Below are 19,001 nucleotides of genomic sequence, written 5' to 3' on the forward strand. Positions count from 1 at the left end.
ACTACCTTTGCCCAACCAGCTGGCATTGTGTTACTTGTTAATGTTTGTCCACACGAATGTAGCCCAGGAATCCCCTGGGCTGCTTGGCAAGAGGAAGAACACATTGTGTGAGCCCCTTCTTAGAACATGGGGTGGGGGAGTGGTTAATGCAGTCATTGTTGGGTTGCCCTAGTCAAATATTGGAGTGTGAACATTTCTTCCTATATGCTGTTTTATCATGCAGTTGTGTAGATCAGCCTTTTCTAGCCTGGTGCCTTCTAGATGTTTTGGACTGCAACTCCCATTAGCCCCAGCCAGCATGTGCTGATGGGAGTTGTAGTTTAAAACATCTGGAGGGCACAAGGCTGGTGAAGATGTAACATGAACAGAGCTGAACCTAGGCTCAAATGACTAGCAGATGCATTTTCCTGTGTGGAAACTATTTTCTCCCTTCTTGTATTCCAGAATGCCAGCAATTCTGCATCTGCTATGCCTGAACCAAAGTCTGTATGCGTTTCAGTAGATGAAGTGGTCTCCAATGGAACCGACACCCAAGAAGTCCACCTACTCAATGGTCATTTAAAAAAGGTGGACAATGCATTGACAGAAGCCCATCGCTTCTCCTACCTTCCGCGGAGACCAGCTGTGAACATTGAGTTTAAAGAACTCTCTTACTCCATCCAAGAAGGACCATGGTGGAGGAAGAAGGGTAAGTCTGTGAGAAAATTTCCTGTTCTGTTCTTGTTGGAAGGGAAGCAAGTGTTCTCATCATGACACGGTTCTGAAGGGGAACAATGGAAATTAGATGATAGCAAAGGCAGCCTGTGATATGTCCTGAAGTTAAAGATTTCTATTTTTGTCTTGCTGAGGCATTGTGATAATCTTCTGCTGTAGTCATGCTTGCTTTCTTGTTTGTCTACATCAGGGGTGGCCAACTTCCAAGAGACTGCGATCTACTCACAGAGTTAAAAACTGGCAGTGATCTACCCCCTTTTTGTTGAGCTTTTTTAAGAAGGAAAGCCCTATTTTTGGTGTTTCAGGTCATTTTAGGGGTGCAGGGCAAAGATGTTGAGCTTTTTTTTAGGGGAGCCAAAGTTTTTTAGCTTCTTTGGGGGGAGCCACTGATCTACTAGTGATCTACCGGTAGATCACGATCTACCTGTTGGACATGCCTGCTCTACATGGACTTGTGGAAGTGTGCTTGAAGAAAGAGAAACAAGAAGACAAAGGAAATTGCTCAATCAGATGGCTCAATAAATTGGGATGGATCCTTTGATAAAGGATGAATTAAATTTAGATGGTCACCACTTCCAAATAAGTCCTTGTTCATAGAACTGTAGAATTGGAAGGGACCCAAGGGTCATCTAGTCCAACCCCTTGCAATGCAGGAATTTCAGCTAAAGCATCCATGACAGATGGCCATCTAACTTCTGTTTAAAAACCTCCAAGGAAGGAGAGTCCACCACCTCTTGTGGGAATCTGTTCCACTGCCAAAAAGCTTTTACTGCCAGTCCTTGTTGTGGAAAAATAAATGGTGCTTTTTTCTAAGTCTGCAACTAGGAGACTTAGCTAAGGTTTCCTTAGACCAAGCCTTAGCAGAGCCTGCCCTATCATAATCATCACCAGCATCACATTTATTTGTACTTCACTGGCAAGTACCATGGTGAGTTACAACAATTTACAATTCAGTATTGAAAACAGTTAAAACTAAATTACAATTTTAGGAACAGGGTGGCTACTGAAAATAAACATCTCAAGTGGCAAAGTTTGGGGTAAAAAGGTGCGTCTTCAGCAGTCACCAAAAGTTGTATTGAGTAGATGGCCAGAGCCAGATGGGCAATTTAGGGGCTGCCTTGGAGAATGCCCCCTCCCAGGCCACTTCCATGAACTTCTGAGGACAGCAGAATTACTCAGAGATTCCCCGCTCTGCTGCTCTTAACACCCAATAGGTTCTGTAGGAAAGGAGGCAACCTCTCAGAAATTTGGGGCTCAAGTCACTTTAGGCCTTTAAACACTAGTATGAGCATCTTTTAATTGGGCCCAGAAACAAATTGTCAGCCACTATAGCTGTTTTATATGAGTGCTATATGGGGGGTTATATGAGTGCTAAAGACAACCCCAGCTAATAATCTGGCCACTGCATTTTCGACCAGTTGAAGTTTCTGAGTCAACAAGGGCAACTCCATGTGTTGAGCACATTGCAGTGATCTAAACTAGAAGTTGATAGAGCATGAAGGTACCATGGCGCATTAGTACACATTAGGCAGAGGCAGCTGCCTTAGGCACCAGAAGCTCGGGGCAAGTGATGGTGATATGTTGGAGGTATTGAAGCTGGCTAAGCCAACTGTTTGCCTTCATGTGTGTTGGAGGATGCTATCTCTTCGTGAGTGATTCATCTGTCAGTCCAGTTGGCAGGGGAAGGGGAATGCCATCTTGCTTGCCTTGAACAGCAAAATTCCTTGCTGAGCTGTAGTTCCAACAATGTGAAATGTGTGGTGTTGTTTTAAAGGAATTAATATGCATCTTAGATAGCATAACATTCCTTGGCCTTTAGGGAGATTGTAGTGTGTGTGTGTGTGTTTCTATGCCCAAACTGCTTACTCCTGAATAAATCTAATGAAGTCAAGGGCAAACATATATTGTTTCTTTTGGTTGTCTTCAGTGTGCTGATTCCCTGTAAAGCCTATAGGTTCAGCATGTGCAATAGGTGCTTGTGTCTCCAAATTCAAGCCAAACATGTCAAACATGAGATTTTTATTGGATCAAATGAGACTCCTGTGTTTGTTTTAAGTTCCTTTCTCAATAAAGGACTCAAGAAAACCTGAACATCACAGGGTTTACATAGTTATTGCTCTGTGTGAATGGATTTTTTGCTCCATAGCGGTCCCTTATTGGTGGCAGGATGCAGTGCAAAATGAACCACAATTGTGCTCTGGTATAGTTCTTTGGTCATAGGACAGTTCAGGCCTGGGAGAGAACCCTGCCTGAACCCTGCTGCTGCCAGTCAGTGTAGACAGCATTGGGCAAGATGGACCAATGGCCTGACTCTGTATAAGGCAGCTTTCTATGTTCCTACATTCATTTCATGTGCTTTTACTGGTGGAGGAACATTCTTTATTAAATTATAAACACTGTCATCAGAAAAAACCCTCTAATGAATCTGATTTACCGGTATATTTTGGGGGGAAGATTTTATTTTATGGTATCTTTTTATATCTAAAATGGATAGTGTTCCTATATGCTGAAATGATAAAATTGGGGGCAACTTGTACTTAAATGTGAGGGGAAACAAAGTCTCACAGATGAGTATGATAAATAAAACTGAGCTGTCTTCCAACCAGAAATGGGTCTCGTGAACCAAGTAGGAAAAAAAGAAATAGTATTTGGGCCCAACTGTGAATGACTGAGTGCTACTACTAGTTATATAACCTAACTGAATGTGTTTATTGCTGTGACAAACAAATAGACCCCCAGAAATGTAAAGTTGTAAGTCATAAGGCTTAGCTGTGCTATTTCAGAAATAAAATATAAATATTTTGCTCATTACCTGCCGTGTTTCTCCGAATGGAATGAGCCAAGATCTGCATTAGGGCCTGACAACCTATAGAAATGTTACATTTGTCTATAACTGCTGGACTTTAAGTATTGTTTAAATATCATCTAATAATGTCACATTTGTGAAGATTTGTTGCAAGAAGAAGGTTGTTTCAGTCTATAAAATAGCCCAAACCCCCAATAAACTAGTAATGTCTTCTTAATTTGGGGACTTTTGTGGTTGCTATGGAGATGTCTGACAAGCTTCTAGCAAAAAATCACCATGACTTGTAATCGGGCTTTAACACCCGGGAGGCACTCAGGGCCGGAAGGCACTCAGGGACAGGGAGTTCTTATCAAAGTTGCCCAGAGCACATATTTTTTTTCTTACTATGACCAAGTTTATGAAGAAAACTTCTTCAGACTATTGAAAAAAACAATGTTGACTGTTGAAAAGTCTTTTTGTGTTGACCATGACTTTTCCTTTCTATGCAAAAATAAAATCCCATCAGAAGATCAGTTCTGGCTTGGGGTAGTAATAACTCAAAACACTCCCTTAATTAGAGCATGGACAGAGGAGCATTTTATGTTTGAACCATAACCTAGAACCTGTAACAATGGAGATAATAGTTTTGGGCCCAGATTCAGGGTGCTCCCTCTGCATACAACAAAGATGGAGGAGCACTGTCCTATCTGTTCCATAATTCAAGAGCTGTAGTAAGTTGCATGGCATCTAAAAATATCGACTTGTGTGCTAGTATTTTGTCAACACTGAATGAAAAATACTGTCAGTCAGAATGATAACATTTGGCAGATACCATTATGGTTTTCTGCAAGCACCACCAGCAGAATAAATCCAGTATACACTTAGTTTGAAGTCTTGTTTTCTTCAAGTGACGTGTGTCCTCCATGAAAGGAATAGAGGACGTATGTGGGATTCCCAGCAGCAAATACTTCCGCAGAGAAAATTACCCAAGAGAGAAATGCAGCTCTTGAGGCTGGTGTCACATGTTTTAATGAAGTAATTACAGTTCCACATGGGGTTGTCTTCTATTGTCTAAACTGGCATGACTGCATGTTGCCAATTGTGTTACCTTTGACTTGAGCTATTTTAGATGTGTAATTACCAATGTTTGCTTTGAATGTGCACAGAAAATTCAGCCCTTGATTCACCAACTGCTACTTTGTGTGAAAATAAAAGTAGAAATTCTTCCAGTTAGTTTTAAGTACTGTTCCCCAACCCCCTTTTCCACACACAGCTAGTTAAGAGGAACTCAGCATGCTGGATGAATTGTTTAGTGAGTCCAGACACTATTTTCCAGGGACGTCCCTGATTTAGTGAGGCCGTCCTGGTTTATGATTTGATCCTGGAATCTCCTGCTTTTCCTTAGGATGTCACTGTTTTCATTGGAGAAATGTTGGAGCCCTACCCATTGCCACCCCATCACCGCACTTACCTGACCTGAGGGTTCTGGATCGTGGGCTCTACTGCTAGTCAAAACAGGAGCCTCAGTGATCACCCTCTCCCACCGGAAACAAACCGGGACTGCTCCAAGAATACACACGTTGCAAAAAGGAGCACCTGGCCCTGGTCAGCCACTCCCTTACCCGCTTGTGAATGGCCAAGTAGCTAGCCAGTTGATCAGGATTTTAAAAAAACCAAAATTGATTCCCCCCCTTCACTTTTCACTTCCGTCTGTGGCCCCCTAGCCTCATGCTGTTGCCCCCCCCATTAATGCAATTTTCACCTGTGCCCCCCTTAGAATATCTTGGGCCCCCTCCGCCCGGTTGGAAAACACTGCTCTAAACTACTTCAAATATGAAACTAGACACCCAAATGAATATTTAATGTCCAAGCTTCACGTTTTGAAAAATAGTTGTTTTCTTAAAATCTGATTTGCATTGAGAGAGAAAATATATTACCATATACTGTATGTTTGCACCCACCCTGCTCAATTCTTTGCCAGGGGATGGGATGGATTTCTTTATTTATTACAGATTTCTCGGAAAGAAGTGCATAGATAGAAACTAGTTCTTGGATTTCAGAATGCATTGTCTTCCTGTCAACTGCAGTACATTTTTAACTGGCTGAATCTAGACAGGAAATTTAATTTAGGAGTTTTCCACATAAAGCTTTTATTGGCACATAAAAAAAATAGAAACTGGATTTGTTGAGGCTATATAGCCAGGTCACATAGAAATATCACATAAAATGAATCAATAGCCAGCTTCTCTTGCTGTTAAAAAACAAAAGAGAAGCGCCTGTCCCTTCTGCACAGAAGGGGAATGGACAGAAGAAGAAAAGCTGCAGATACAGTTAGAGGCGGCATTGTGCTGTGTGTTTCAAATAAAGTTATTTGTGAAGATGATAACTTACATTTATTAAGTCACAAGTTGGATGAAGGGTGGTATATTAATTAAATAAAGAAATAATGAAGTGTGATGCTGGAAGCCCTGAACATGTTAATTTCTGCCTCAAGTTAAAGCTCTGGCCATGATTCAGGTTCCACGAGAGACTGATGGAACTCAAAGAAGGAGGACCTGCCCCATCAGATACATTTTTAGCGTATTCTGTGAACAGATGTGAAGAGTGCTAAAGAGATGAGCTGTATTTGTTCTTTCATAGCTCTGTGCATATATTGACATCACTGCATATGCACCAGAATTACCATATTGAGATTAAGATTATTATTATTTTAGTTAAGAACTATAGTTTGTGTCTATGTGTGCAAGATTTCTAATTGGACTTTAGTTGTTCCTTTGTTACATGTAATGGAGCAAACATTGAAACATAATTTAATGCCTGACAACTCATGCAGTGAAAAGGATGTACGGTACACAGGCAACGTTTATATTATCATCAAAATATAATGGTGTCTACGGCCATTCAGTAAGGTAGTCTGCAGTGTCCTGCTGTGTGATGAGGAAACCATGACCACTTTAACTCTGACCACATATTTATGATCATGTGTGGACATGTAGTGAAATTCTCTGTACTACTTGACAGGATGTCCCAGACTTAATGGAAAACTGCTTTTGGTAAATCGTTCCTACTCAAAACCATAAGGTCTGATCTACCAGGAAGTTCTCATGTGTAAGCTCCCTTAAAGTGAATGAGAGCAGGATAACCCAACATTTTAATGGGGCTTACGCCAAATAACTTCTTGAATGATTTTTACATTTTCTAGACCAAACATGGCAATTCTGCTCTCTTCTCTCAGAGGAATAGTATGTCTCTGGTAACTTCAGCAGGGGTCATAAATACTTTTCTTATCTTGTTCCATTAACTTGCTTTCCCATAAGCAAAGGACTAGAATAACACCAGCCTTTGGCAAGAAAATACCTGTTGCCGCCTTGCTACCAGCATGTACAAAATATGCTCATCCAGAAGTTCAACAAGTAAGCCTACTATAGGCTTAACAGTTGATACTGTGATGAATATGTCTTTGTATCCTTGGTTGTGACTCCATCCTCTGCCACCCAGTCATCTATAAGAAATATATGTTCCTACATGCAGTCTTGGGGGGGGGGGACAACAACACAGTGATCCACTAGTGATATCCATGTCTTTCTGGCTTGGTGATTTGAGACATCTTAACAAAAGCAAACAACATCCCTGTATCTATATTCATATAGGATGCAAAACCAGGGTAACATAAGACACATATGATGGCACTGCTGAAAAAGTCCCTCCAGTAAGAATAATTGAAAGGAGTTCATTAATCCCTTATTACGGGGTATTCCCATTCGGTTCAAGAAGTGCTTTGCTTTTGTATAAGTGAATACAGAAGTTTGATTCATCCAGTGGTACCTAATTTCTGCTTTATTAATGTGTTTGGGGTGAATGTGTGTAATCTTAAAGTGGGGTGAGGACATGGAGGCGCATTAGTTGCAAAAGAGGCTCAGCCAGGTAGGTGGAATGCACCATTAAAGAATCCAGCATAAGCGTGCTCATTGTGGCACGGGGCCAACTTCCCCCTAATGTACTCTGATTTGAAAAGGAAAGCCTGAAAATGAATCTATTGCTTTCATTATTAATGAAATGGCTGGTACTGTAGATCCATCCATTTGACAGGCCATTTCCACCAGAGGTTTAGTTTTCTAAAGGAAGTTCCACTTCAAGATGCCTCATACTTCAGGGATAGACCATCTGTTTCGCACGCAGAATGCCCCATGTTCATTTCCTGCCATCTTCAGGGAGGGCTGGGAATGTCCGATGTTTCAAACTCTGGAGAGCAGCTTTCGGTCGGTGTAAACAATACTGAGCAAGATGGACCAGTGGCCTGACTCTGCATAAAGCAGCTTCCTCTGTTCCTTCATGAGTTCTCAAGAGTTAAAGTGGCAATTGGAGATGGGGTGAATTGTGAGTCGTTGAAGATGTAGGAATCCCTTCCTGATCATTGGTTTGTGTATCGCTGGGAAGGAGTATTGTACACTGAATTTAATTTTCATCATATTGCAAAATAATCATATATTTTAAGCATATTTTAAATTATTTCCTTGCAAAAGTTCAATCTCACAACTACATCATTCCCAGAGGATATACAGTAAATTGTGCTTTTCAGTAGTAGTGTCACTATCACAGGGAGCAGCTGAAGACTGAGATGAAGCGGCAGAACTGGCACAGGATGTGCTCGGGTATATCTTGTTCCACTCACCGCCATTCTGCCTGGGGGTCCTAGATCTATATAATGGAGACACTAGAGGTGTAAAATTTTCCAAAATGTTGACGCCACAGACAAATTTGCTGTCTTGTATTGCTTATACTGATGCAATAATCAGTTTAATACTTACAGTGGTACCTTAGGTTACATACGCTTCAGGTTACATACTCCGCTAACCCAGAAATAACGCTTCAGGTTAAGAACTTTGCTTCAGGATAAGAACAGAAATCATGCTCTGGTGGCGCACAGCAGGAGGTCCCATTAGCTAAAGTGGTGCTTCAGGTTAAGAACAGTTTCAGGTTAAGAATGGACCTCCGGAACGAATTAAGTACATAACCAGAGGTACCACTGTATTAGGATAGTGTACAGTAGTGCTTTCACAAAAGAAGAATTATCTGTTACTGAGATACATATTCTTAGTTATATGTTTCTTTTGATTTGGTTTTATTTAACACCCCTCATTATCTTTCTTGCATATTTAACAATATGCCTTTTGAATTGTGTGATACAGTGGTGCCTCACAAGACAAAATTAATTCGTTCCGCAAGACTTTTCGTCTTGCGGAAATTTTGTCTTGCGAGGCACCGTTTCCCATAGGAACGCATTAAAATTTAATTAATGCGTTCCTATGGGGGGGAAAGTCCGGGGGCGCCGGTCGGAAGGGATGCCGCGCCCGCCATCTTGGGTGGACTGCGCATGTCTGTACATGCGTATGTTCACCCAAGATGGCGGGCGTGATCGGCCAGTGCCCCTTCTGACCAGCAGCGGACCGCGCCGCGTTTTAAGGCTGCAGCGGGCGAACAGCAGCGCTGCTGTTCGCCCGCTGCAGCTTTAAAACGCGGCGCGGCTCTGGTAGGAAGGGGTGCCGGCCGATCGCGTCCGCCATCTTGGGTACATGCGCAGTCCACCCAAGATGGCAGGCGCGATCGGCCGGCGCCCCTTCCGACCGGCATTCAATCACATTTAATAAATTCAATCACATTTAATCAATGCTCTCTATCGGATATGAAGGAGCACAAATTTTGGCTGGCCAAATCTAACTGTTAAAACTTCCCCAAAATCAATGCTTGAAATTAATGTCATCAGGTAATTTACATCTTGCTTCTTAGCTAAAATATCTTAAAACTGAAAACAGTGTTTAAAAACAGTTGGGGGGAAAAGCAGACTTCACAGTAGAGTTGTTGACAAAATCCAGTTTAAACTCACCAGGTTTTTCTGTGTGGTGTTTGATTTGGAGGTACTGTTACAAATTCATTCTGACACATTCATTGAAACAAGTGCATATTTTGTTCTGCAAGAATCTATACCCTGAGCCTTTTAAAGATGCAAACGATCAAAAATAGGATTTGCTCTAAATTATTTGCTGGTCCTGGTTAGAGGAGTCCAGAAAATCCTGTCCTTATCATAGCAGGTGCATTGCAGCAGAGGCGACCGCATGAGCCAGCTCTCTCTCATTCACGCTCGGTTACTGTCGGTCAATGCACGATAGTAACCTCGGATTGTGATGCTCGAGCAGCGAGGAAGCAGATGTTGGATAGGCTGCACTGTGGCTGTTGCTAAGATGATAAAGAAAAAGAATGGGGAATATTAAGGACCAAAATCATTGCTGGGGGGAAGATGCATAGTTCTATTCTGTAAAAAGCATGTGAATTACGTAATCCACAAGTCACCTTGGAGCCTGCATTTTCAAACACAGCAGAGGTATTCGTGTTGTATACCCACATTTTAAAAAGGGAAATAAGCAGCTAGTCTGAACTAACTGCAGGAAGTAGAAGCCCAGTACAGAGACACAATTTTTAAGCCACCCTTTCTGAATGGTACTTGATTAGTTTAATTGTTTTCTTATTGTTGTTGTTCCAGCAAAAACCACATAGATGCACCTTATCTAAGAAAATTATTTTTCTTTGGTAAAAGCGGCACATGGTATTTTTAGCATCTGACCTGTAAAAACTATGAGTCAGTGACTTAATTGGACATCATATTCTATCAGGGAGAGATGGAATGAGGGCTATATATTTCACAGGTGCCTGCTCAGGTGCATTTCAGGCATGTGCAGATAGACACATTGTACTACATGGGTTTGTGGGTTTGAACCCTACATTGGACAAAATATTCCTGCATTGCAAGGGGTTGGACTAGATGACCCTTGGGGTACATTTCAACTTCCCTATTCTATTCTATTCTATTCTAATTATTCTATAGTTGTCTCAAAGTATGAGGACCTCCTTCATCTAGCCCTACTCCTGAAGATAATACTTTACATAGGCCCTGCCAGGATCTTGAGCAAACTATTTCAGCAGGGGGCCAGTCCACTGTCCCTCAGACCTTGTGGGGGGCCGAACTATATTTTTTTGAGGGAAGGAACGAATTCCTATGCCCCACAAATAACCCAGAGATGCATTTTAAATAAAAGGGCACATTCTACTCATGTAAAAACACGCTGATTCCCAGACTGTCCGCAGGCCGGATTTAGAAGGTGATTGGGCCGGATCCAGCCCCCAGGCCTTAGTTTGCCTACCCATGATCTTGAGTCTCCACTGATATTTAAGGAGGGATAGGACTGCAGAGTCTTCCACAACAACCCTCAACTGTTCTCTTTTGAGTGCAACATCCATCCTGCCCAGCCCCTTGTTCCTAGCCTTAGCTACCCTATGGGCAGCTCTTCTGCTATTTTACTAATTGTGGCCTAGACTCTGGCTCTAGCCCTCCTGAATGAACTGCATCTTGCTTCTCCCTTCCAAGTGTGTTAGCACAGGGACTGATGGGGCTGGAGTTGATGGGAATGGGATGGCGGGGAAGGACTTCGCCTCCACCATGGTAGGTTTCTTAAGGACATACTTTGCATTGCCCTGGAGTGAATGAAAGCTACACTGTGATGCAGAAGAAAGTGAAGAAAGAGGCCTGCTTCTTAGGTACACAGCAGGTTTTACTGTTCCCTACTGGTCTTGCAAACTGGCAAGAATTGAATGGATGTTTGTGCCTTGCAAAGGTAGTAAAAGTGTGTAGAAATGTAAACATGGAGGGAATCGCATCTGCCTCCCCCCCTCCCAGCCTCTGTTTTTTTAAGTCCCACCTACAATGGGATCTACATGCATTTCTGACTGTGTGCACAGTCTCTGAACACATCCTCTAAACCAGGCATAGGCAAACTCAGCCCTCCAGGTGTTTTGGGACTATAACTCCTGTCATCCCTGACCACCGGTCCTGTTAGCTAGGGATGATGGGACCTGTAGTCCTAAAACATCTGGAGGGCTGAGTTTGCCTATGCCTACTGTAAACCCAACCAAAGGTATGACTTTAGTTGTATTTTCTCACATCCATTGGTTTGTTGCAAAATAAAAGGAAATACACACCATACTATATACAACCAACAAAGCGGGGGACAGGACAGGACTAACTAAGCCTGTCAACCAACAAGATCATCATCAAATAACGCTCCCCTCAATCAATGACAGCCTGAATGGTCCCTCATTAGTCAATTGTAGTTTGTATGGGAAATGTGCTTCTGATTTATTTTATGTAGCAAATGTAAGGATAGTTACTTTACTTGTCACATATTTGTCAGAATCTGAAAGAAATAACACATTTTAATTCCATTAAGAATTTCAGGCAAAAATCTTCATTACACTGAAGTGTATTTTTGGCAGTACAATAAATAATTATAGTCTGCTTGACCACATTTACACAAAACAACTCTCTCAATAAGCACTTGTCATTGTTTGTAAGAGGAGGACTGCAAATTCCTTCTTTAAAGAAACACACATATGTAGAGACATCATGTCTGTGTTCCTTGCTGAAATGCTGGCCCTTGAATCCAACCTTGGATGCTTGTGTTTTATGAATTAGCTACAGAGTATAAACAGAGTGCAAACAAAATAAATAAGTAAATTAAGGACAACAATGCCCCTCAGGTGTGGGGTGAAATACATTTTTATACTACAGCTCACAACTATTGTTGTTCATTCACAATACGTTCAACTGGGGATTTAACCTCATTTATTTCATAAATGCAGAGGAAGAAACAATTGTTTTGTGTACTTCAGAAAATTATGCATCATTTTCACCTCCAGCTAATTCTTCCCCTTCTCTTCACTCAGTTATGCGAGTATAACTTAAGAACATCCAGGATTGCCCCACTCCAAAATTCAAGGAACCATTCTTTTATATCAGAAATATTTGTTCCTAGTATTTCATAGCATTTCCCCCCCAAAAGTCCTGAATTGCTAAAATCATGGCAATAAAATTGTTGCCATTTTTGTTATAATAAAAGAGGGTCTAGTGGCAAGGACAGCAATTACTTTGTACTCAAGTTGTTGTATTTGAAAACAGCAATTGGAGGAAGAAAGTGGCAGTTTAACACCTTTTGGAGCATTAGTCTTTCAACTAGATACCAGAGGAAGCAATTGAGAAAAGTTCAAGATTGAGACTATTACAAAATCAGAACAAACAGCATCTATTGTGGTGTGTCATTACATAACTGAATGTTTATCCCTGTACACGGGTCCTATCAAAAAGTACCAACAGCAAGTTTGGTGATTTTTAAGTCCATGGCATGAAAGGAACAGATATATTTCTACTTGTGGTAAAATCTAAAACACAGGGTTTGCATGATGAGGGCAACAGCTATGATTCCTTTAACTTTCAGATCTTCTGTGTCGGATCACTAGGAATGAGCTGGATCCATTTGTGTGGGTGCTTGATGTTTTTTAGGAGAAATGAATAGTGCCTAGGGAAGTCATGGCAGGTAAAGGCCATTCAGGGTATACACAAAGTCAATTCACAGTGGACGAGGCCAGATCAAGCAGGTAAAATCTAGGCAGTAGCTCTCTTCTACAGAAAACAGATAAAAACAGGACCTTGGATAGCTCCAAATGAGCCATGCTGCGTGAAGCACAAGGAAGTGCAATATAGATGTTGTTCTAGTAGCAAGATAAAGTCAGCTGAAGGCTTTTATAGGTTGACACCCCTGGCAGTGTCACTGGCTTTGGCTTACTGGAGGAGTTGTTAAGGGTCCTCACCTTATTTTACAGTCTTTGATTTTTGCTAGGTTGAGGAAGTAGAGGTTCTGAAAGGAGACACCCTCTGGGTCCAAGAATAATGGCTGGACTCTGTTCTCTAACCAGAAGTGCCCTGAATAAGCTAACAAAGTTTCTTCCCACCAGAAACTGTGTTTTCTTCTCACCAGAGGCATCTACTGTACAGTGAAGGGTCTAAGAGTCAGGGTCTTAAAAGGTTGCATCTAGTTCTTTGAGATCTCCAGGCTCAGAGTGGAGGCCAGCAGTTTCCAGTCAAGCAACAGGACTGTGGCCAATTCCAAGGGCCCCTGATAAAACAGTTATGAGAGATAATTGTCCCTCCAGAGAGCTGGAACCAACTAAAGTCTTATGTAGGCTGACCAGTCCTGTAGCAAGTAGGCTCTGTCTCTCTGGGGGAGCTGGTTAAAGGGCCCTCACTTTGTTTTGTAGCCTTTGATTTTTGCACTGCTGGGGAAATAGAGGGACTAATCCTTGAGTTAGTGGCAGAGCCATGCCCTCTGGCTGGGGAAACTCTGAATAAGGTAATCATGTTTCTTCTCCTGAGGACGTAGCCTGAACCACATCAGAAGTCTATGGAGTACACTGCAAGGTGCCTGGATTGTAATCCAAGGCAGGCTCAGACTTTGCCTTTGATTATTTGGGCATGATTGTCTCAGGATAAGTTCATTTACATGACAAAACCATATATGAGTTCAGGGGGGTCTAGAACACTGAAGGTTTAGCCAACTGCCTTCCATGTTGCAGCAACCAGATGGATGATTTTTCTTACATCTAGGAGACTGGAGTTCTGTTTGATTCCCGGGGAAGAAAAGTAGAGCTTTTCTTGTTATCAACCCACTGGGCTTGAGTGAAATGGACTGAAACAGTGTATTTATGGGAACTCTCAGAAGGAACTTCTTCTTGACAGAGCTCCAAAAAGTATCTACAGAGTTACATTTAAAAACCCTCAAGTCTGCCTTGCTTATCCAAAGAAATTCATTAGTCTTTTCTATCTTTGCGAACATGTACAAATACATGGAGATCATCTGGTGCAATTAATTGCAGGGTCTATCATGCAAACTAGGAAGCTGCTTTACAAATGAGAGTCAAGTAACATAATCTACCAGGACAGGACAGGCTGATTTGGAGGTGAGCCAGAAATGAATCTTCTCTCAGTTTTAACCTAAGCTAACCTGACCTGGATTTAGACCTATCCCATGAGGCAGAATTTCAGTAGTCAATGTGCTCTGGGTAGAAAATGTATGAATATTGTGATTATATACTTTTAGTTGTAGAGATTTTTATTGTGTAATTCAATATTTTGCCTATGTGTGGAGTTTTTGTTATTGTTTTGTACTGGAAGTATGAAAGAACATCTGTTTCTGGAAATTATTCAGTTCTTTGTTGCCATTCAATTAGCCCTTGTAATAACTTGAAAAGAAAGGAGCATGGAGAGTATAAAGGGGAAGCTGAAAGTCTTCTCTAAAAAGGATGGGAATTTGGAAAAAGCAGTGCATTTTAATAATGGCCTTCAACCACAGTTTGATTTGTTTGGACAAAATTAATTTCTTGGATACAATTTGTCATGGACAAGATATTCATCTTAACTTGACAGATCCTTCAGAAGTTAATTGGCAACAGGTATGGGTAAAAATTCAACAGATCAAGTTATGAAGATGCTGACCATTGACAAAAAAATGAAGACCATCTTAAATAAGCAAAGTGCATGCTTTGGGATAACATTTTGCTTATGTTTGTTTAGATAAAATAGCATATTTGCAGTTCTAACAGGGAGAATTTTAAGTGAACTCAAACGTTTTGTGACATTATAAACTATTCTGTAATATGCTGGGGAATAAAACTGATTATGTGGAAAGAATGACAATATGAGGTATAGTTCTAGGTCACTATGGTGGTAAAATAGCCACCCAGCCTTTTTAAAATGCCATCTAAATAGTTTTGTGATTCTCCTGGTTTGTTTGTTGTTCAGCTATTCCTACTATTAGCAATAGATTTTTTCCCCCTGATACCCAGCAGGGAGGTAGCTCAGCAGCAATGTGTGATAGGCAGCAGCGATAGCTTTGTCTTCCTGGAACCTGATCACATGTCTGAAACAGGGGATGTGAAAACTTCCCCCTTGAGATAAACTTAGTCTTGTACTGTATTAGTTACCATGGGTTAAAGCTGTAACGCTGCTATTATTATTTACCAAATTTCTATATCACCCTTCATCCAAAGATCACAGGGCAATTTACAATATAAAAAACCCCAAAATACATACCATAATAGCAAACAAAAACAACACATGCACACACACAGTTTAAAATGCCATAGATTGTTAAATTAGCCAAAGGCCTGGGAGAAGAGGTATATTTTTGCCTGGCGCCTAAATATATGTAACAAAGGTGCCAGATGAGCCTTTCTGGGGAGTGCATTCCACTTTAGACAGGTACTATAATCTCAAAAAAGTACAGTGGTACCTTGGAAATCGAACGGAATCTGTTCCGAAAGTCCGTTCGACTTCCAAAATGTTCAGAAACCAAGGCGCAGCTTCTGATTGGCTGCAGGAAGCTCCTGCAGCCAACCAGAAGTTGTGGAAGCCGTGTCGGATGTTCGGGTTCCAAAGAACATTTGCAAACCAGAACACTCACTTCCGGATTTACTTCATATTACTTTATCTACTTTATCAGCTGATATTAATCCAACATACTGAATGTAGGTTGTCTAGGATTTGAAAACAGATGAAAGTTCAGTATTATCATGGTGCTCAGTGTTTCAGTTTCCGAACTGCAGGAACAGTAAAAACCATCCTTCTAAAATGCAATGCATTTTCTTTCTGCTAGCACTGATGTGTTCACAGTGTAGTGGGTTTCTGTTTAATGCTTCTACACATTTCAGAAGAAATTATGATGGCTAATTAGAATAGTTCAGGGATGTTTTAGCAGGTTCTGTGTTTAGTGTGTTGGCATTGAAAATATTTTCATTTTTGAGACTTCATTAATGCAAATAATCAAGAGGAGAGCTAAAAACGCTGTTGTCAATGCTCTAGGCATAAACCAAAAATCTGGAAGAGATCCATAGCTTGTTTCCATATTCATGGGAGGATTTTATTTTATTTTATTTAGCATTCAGGAACACAGATACTACTGTTACACTAAATTTTAGAGAAATGTTGGTTTCTCTCAGTTTCCCCAGTTTTCCCAATCAGTTCTTCACATTTCGATATGCGTTTGCAGTTTTCTTTTAAAATCCTCATGAAAACTACTCAGCATTTTAGTCTGGATATACACATTTTTGTATGCAGTTTAGCCTAGTATACATATTTTTGCAAAGCAATGCATTTTTGGGTGCTATTTTCCCTGGCCCATGCATTTTTGTGACGTATAATTACTTGGCTGGGGAGTTGTGCTGCAAAATTTGGAGAAATGTGGATTTTGTGCTTTGCTTTGTGCATTGTCTCAGAAACTGCAAACTGAACCGAAGTTATTCCACTTCCCTACTGGAGGCCATTAGAAATGTTTTAGTGGTGTTGTTACTAGTTTTAAACGAAATCCTGTTAAGATGATGGGTGGGGCTTCCATTGCCTCTGCTCCTCCCAGTAGCCCCATCCTCCCAGATGTTCTCCGGCAGGTTCCCCAAACCCCCCACAACTGATTTGTGGGCACACAGGGAGCTGCAGAGAATGAGATTGGAATGGGAAACCCCGTTTCATTCATGGAAATCTATCCTGTTGGCAGGTTAGCACCACTGGATGTCAGCCTGTTTTTATAATTGTTATTTTTTATATAATTAGCTGTGATTGGTGTGTTCATAACCCTTGAATATTTGGGCTTTAGCTCATAATAGAATCACAAAATGTAATCGGTGGCACCTTGATCGGCGTAGGCATATTTTTCTCCAGCCCCAGTATGTGTTCTACTGTTGTGAGTATTTGTGAGTCATCCTTATGACCACAGGTGCCTGCCTTGTCTCTCTGTGTTAAGAGAGAGAGAGATCCTTCCAGGAAAGACTTCCATTCAAAAGCAAATGCAAGATCTTTTTTCTAACAATAATAACCTGCCAGATGTTTACATAAGGCTTGAGTTGCTTGAAAAGAAGCTGTTCTGTAAATTCGCAGAAAATATTAAGACAGTGAATCATGTAACTTCACCTCATCACTTTCCCCCTTATTTGGAGGCAAACAAACGCACAGATAAATATACAGAGCAAAACACCTTCTGACTCTTTAATTCCTCAAACCTGTAGGCCTGAAGCTTGCCATGTGGAATACATCCTTGAATCACTTGCATGAAGCCTGGTGGGAGCAGGGTTATTATCGTTCATTGACCCATTTAAGAGGCTCTCTCTCTCTCTCTCTCTCTCTCTGCTCTGGCATGCAGGCATGTGGCTTTATCTACTTATATCTAGCTTTAGGTTGCTTCTCACACAATGCCAGCACCTGCTTTTTAAGAACCAGATCCTGGCAAAGTTGTCTTATTGAAAAATTCATTTTCACAATCTTTTAAGACAACATTTAATGAAAATTATATCTGTGTAGGAGAATGGATCATTTTATTTTTTTCACGCATGAAAGCTGCCATCCTCTCTAATAATTTTAACAAGAATTTCAGTGTTATAGCCTTTTCTACATCAAGCTTTCTTCTCCAAACACACAGGTCCAAGCCTACCAACTGATTGTTTTTTCTTCTGTAACGTTGGCATTAAAGAAACAAACCTTGGCAGTAGCTTATAGGAAACAAAGGATTGGTAGTATCAGAATCTATTTACACTTTACAAAGAAATGCATTGTGCTGAAATACAGGCAACTTGCACTTTTTGTTTCCCACTTCAGGGGCAATGTGTGAAGTGGAGACTTGTGGGATCTTGGTGTGGGAGTTTGCCTATCATAGTTACTCACAACCAAGACCCCAAACCGTCTTTTGATCCTCGTTTACAAGTTTACAAGTTTACAAGCTTTGAGAAAACCCTAGTTTGCACTATTTAGACACCAATTGGAAAGAGACTTACTCTTCATGTGTGGCAAAGGGGGAGGAGGAAATGGATGAGCTCAACATTAACTCATTCATGATCTTCCAAATCAAGGTTTGGAGTGTTGTCCAATTGTGGCTGTTGTGTCAAGAGCATGTTGGTGACTTTTGGAAGGTTCCGGTTTGCTGTTGTTTGGTTTCTTTTCATTCCAATTGGTGAAGTTGTTGATAGTAGACTTTAGCTCCAAGTCAGAGGCGCTGGCCTGTGAGAAGACTGAGGTGAAGGGAGATAATTTCTGCTATCTCACCAAGAGGAATCATAGAATCATAGAGTTGGAAGAGACCACAAGGGCCATCCAGTCCAACCCCCTGCCAAGCAGGAAACACCATCAAAGCATTCCTGACAGATGGCTGTCAAGCCTCTGCTTAAAGACTTCCAAAGAAGGAGACTCTACCACACTCCTTGGCAGCGAATTCCACTGTCGAACAGCTCTTACTGTCAGGAAGTTCTTCCTAATGTTTAGGTGGAATCTACCTGCACTGGGATAGATGGAGGTAGTCAAAAAGGTTAATGTACCGTTTAGCTCAGTGTTTCCCAACCTTGGGTCTCCAGCTGTTTTTGGACTACAACTCCCATCATACTTAGCAAGCAAGACCAGTGGTCAGGGATGATGGGAACTGTAGTCCAAAAACAGCTAGAGACCAAAGGTTGGGAAACACTGGTTTAGCTGCAAATCCCTTAAGAGAAGAGCCAACAACCTTTTTGGACCAGGGGGTACATTTCAAATTTTGAAAGTGTGCTGAGGGCTCCAGTTACAAAATGACTACCATGGGGCATGGCA

The 19,001-nt window shown here is 41.3% G+C and overlaps 1 protein-coding gene across 1 annotated transcript in view; it reads left to right on the forward strand.

Moving 5' to 3' along the window:
* The first annotated feature begins 445 nt into the window (after window positions 1–445).
* ABCG1 (ATP binding cassette subfamily G member 1) overlaps window positions 446–19,001 on the forward strand; it is a 40,559-nt gene continuing 22,003 nt past the window's right edge. The window contains exon 1 of the mRNA XM_033147073.1: window positions 446–688. Within this exon, the coding sequence (XP_033002964.1) occupies window positions 469–688 (220 nt within the window). The 5' untranslated portion in view covers window positions 446–468. The remainder of the gene's footprint in view (window positions 689–19,001) is intronic.

Source organism: Lacerta agilis, chromosome 4 (genome assembly GCF_009819535.1).
Source record: "Lacerta agilis isolate rLacAgi1 chromosome 4, rLacAgi1.pri, whole genome shotgun sequence".
Taxonomy (NCBI): Eukaryota; Metazoa; Chordata; class Lepidosauria; order Squamata; family Lacertidae; genus Lacerta; species Lacerta agilis.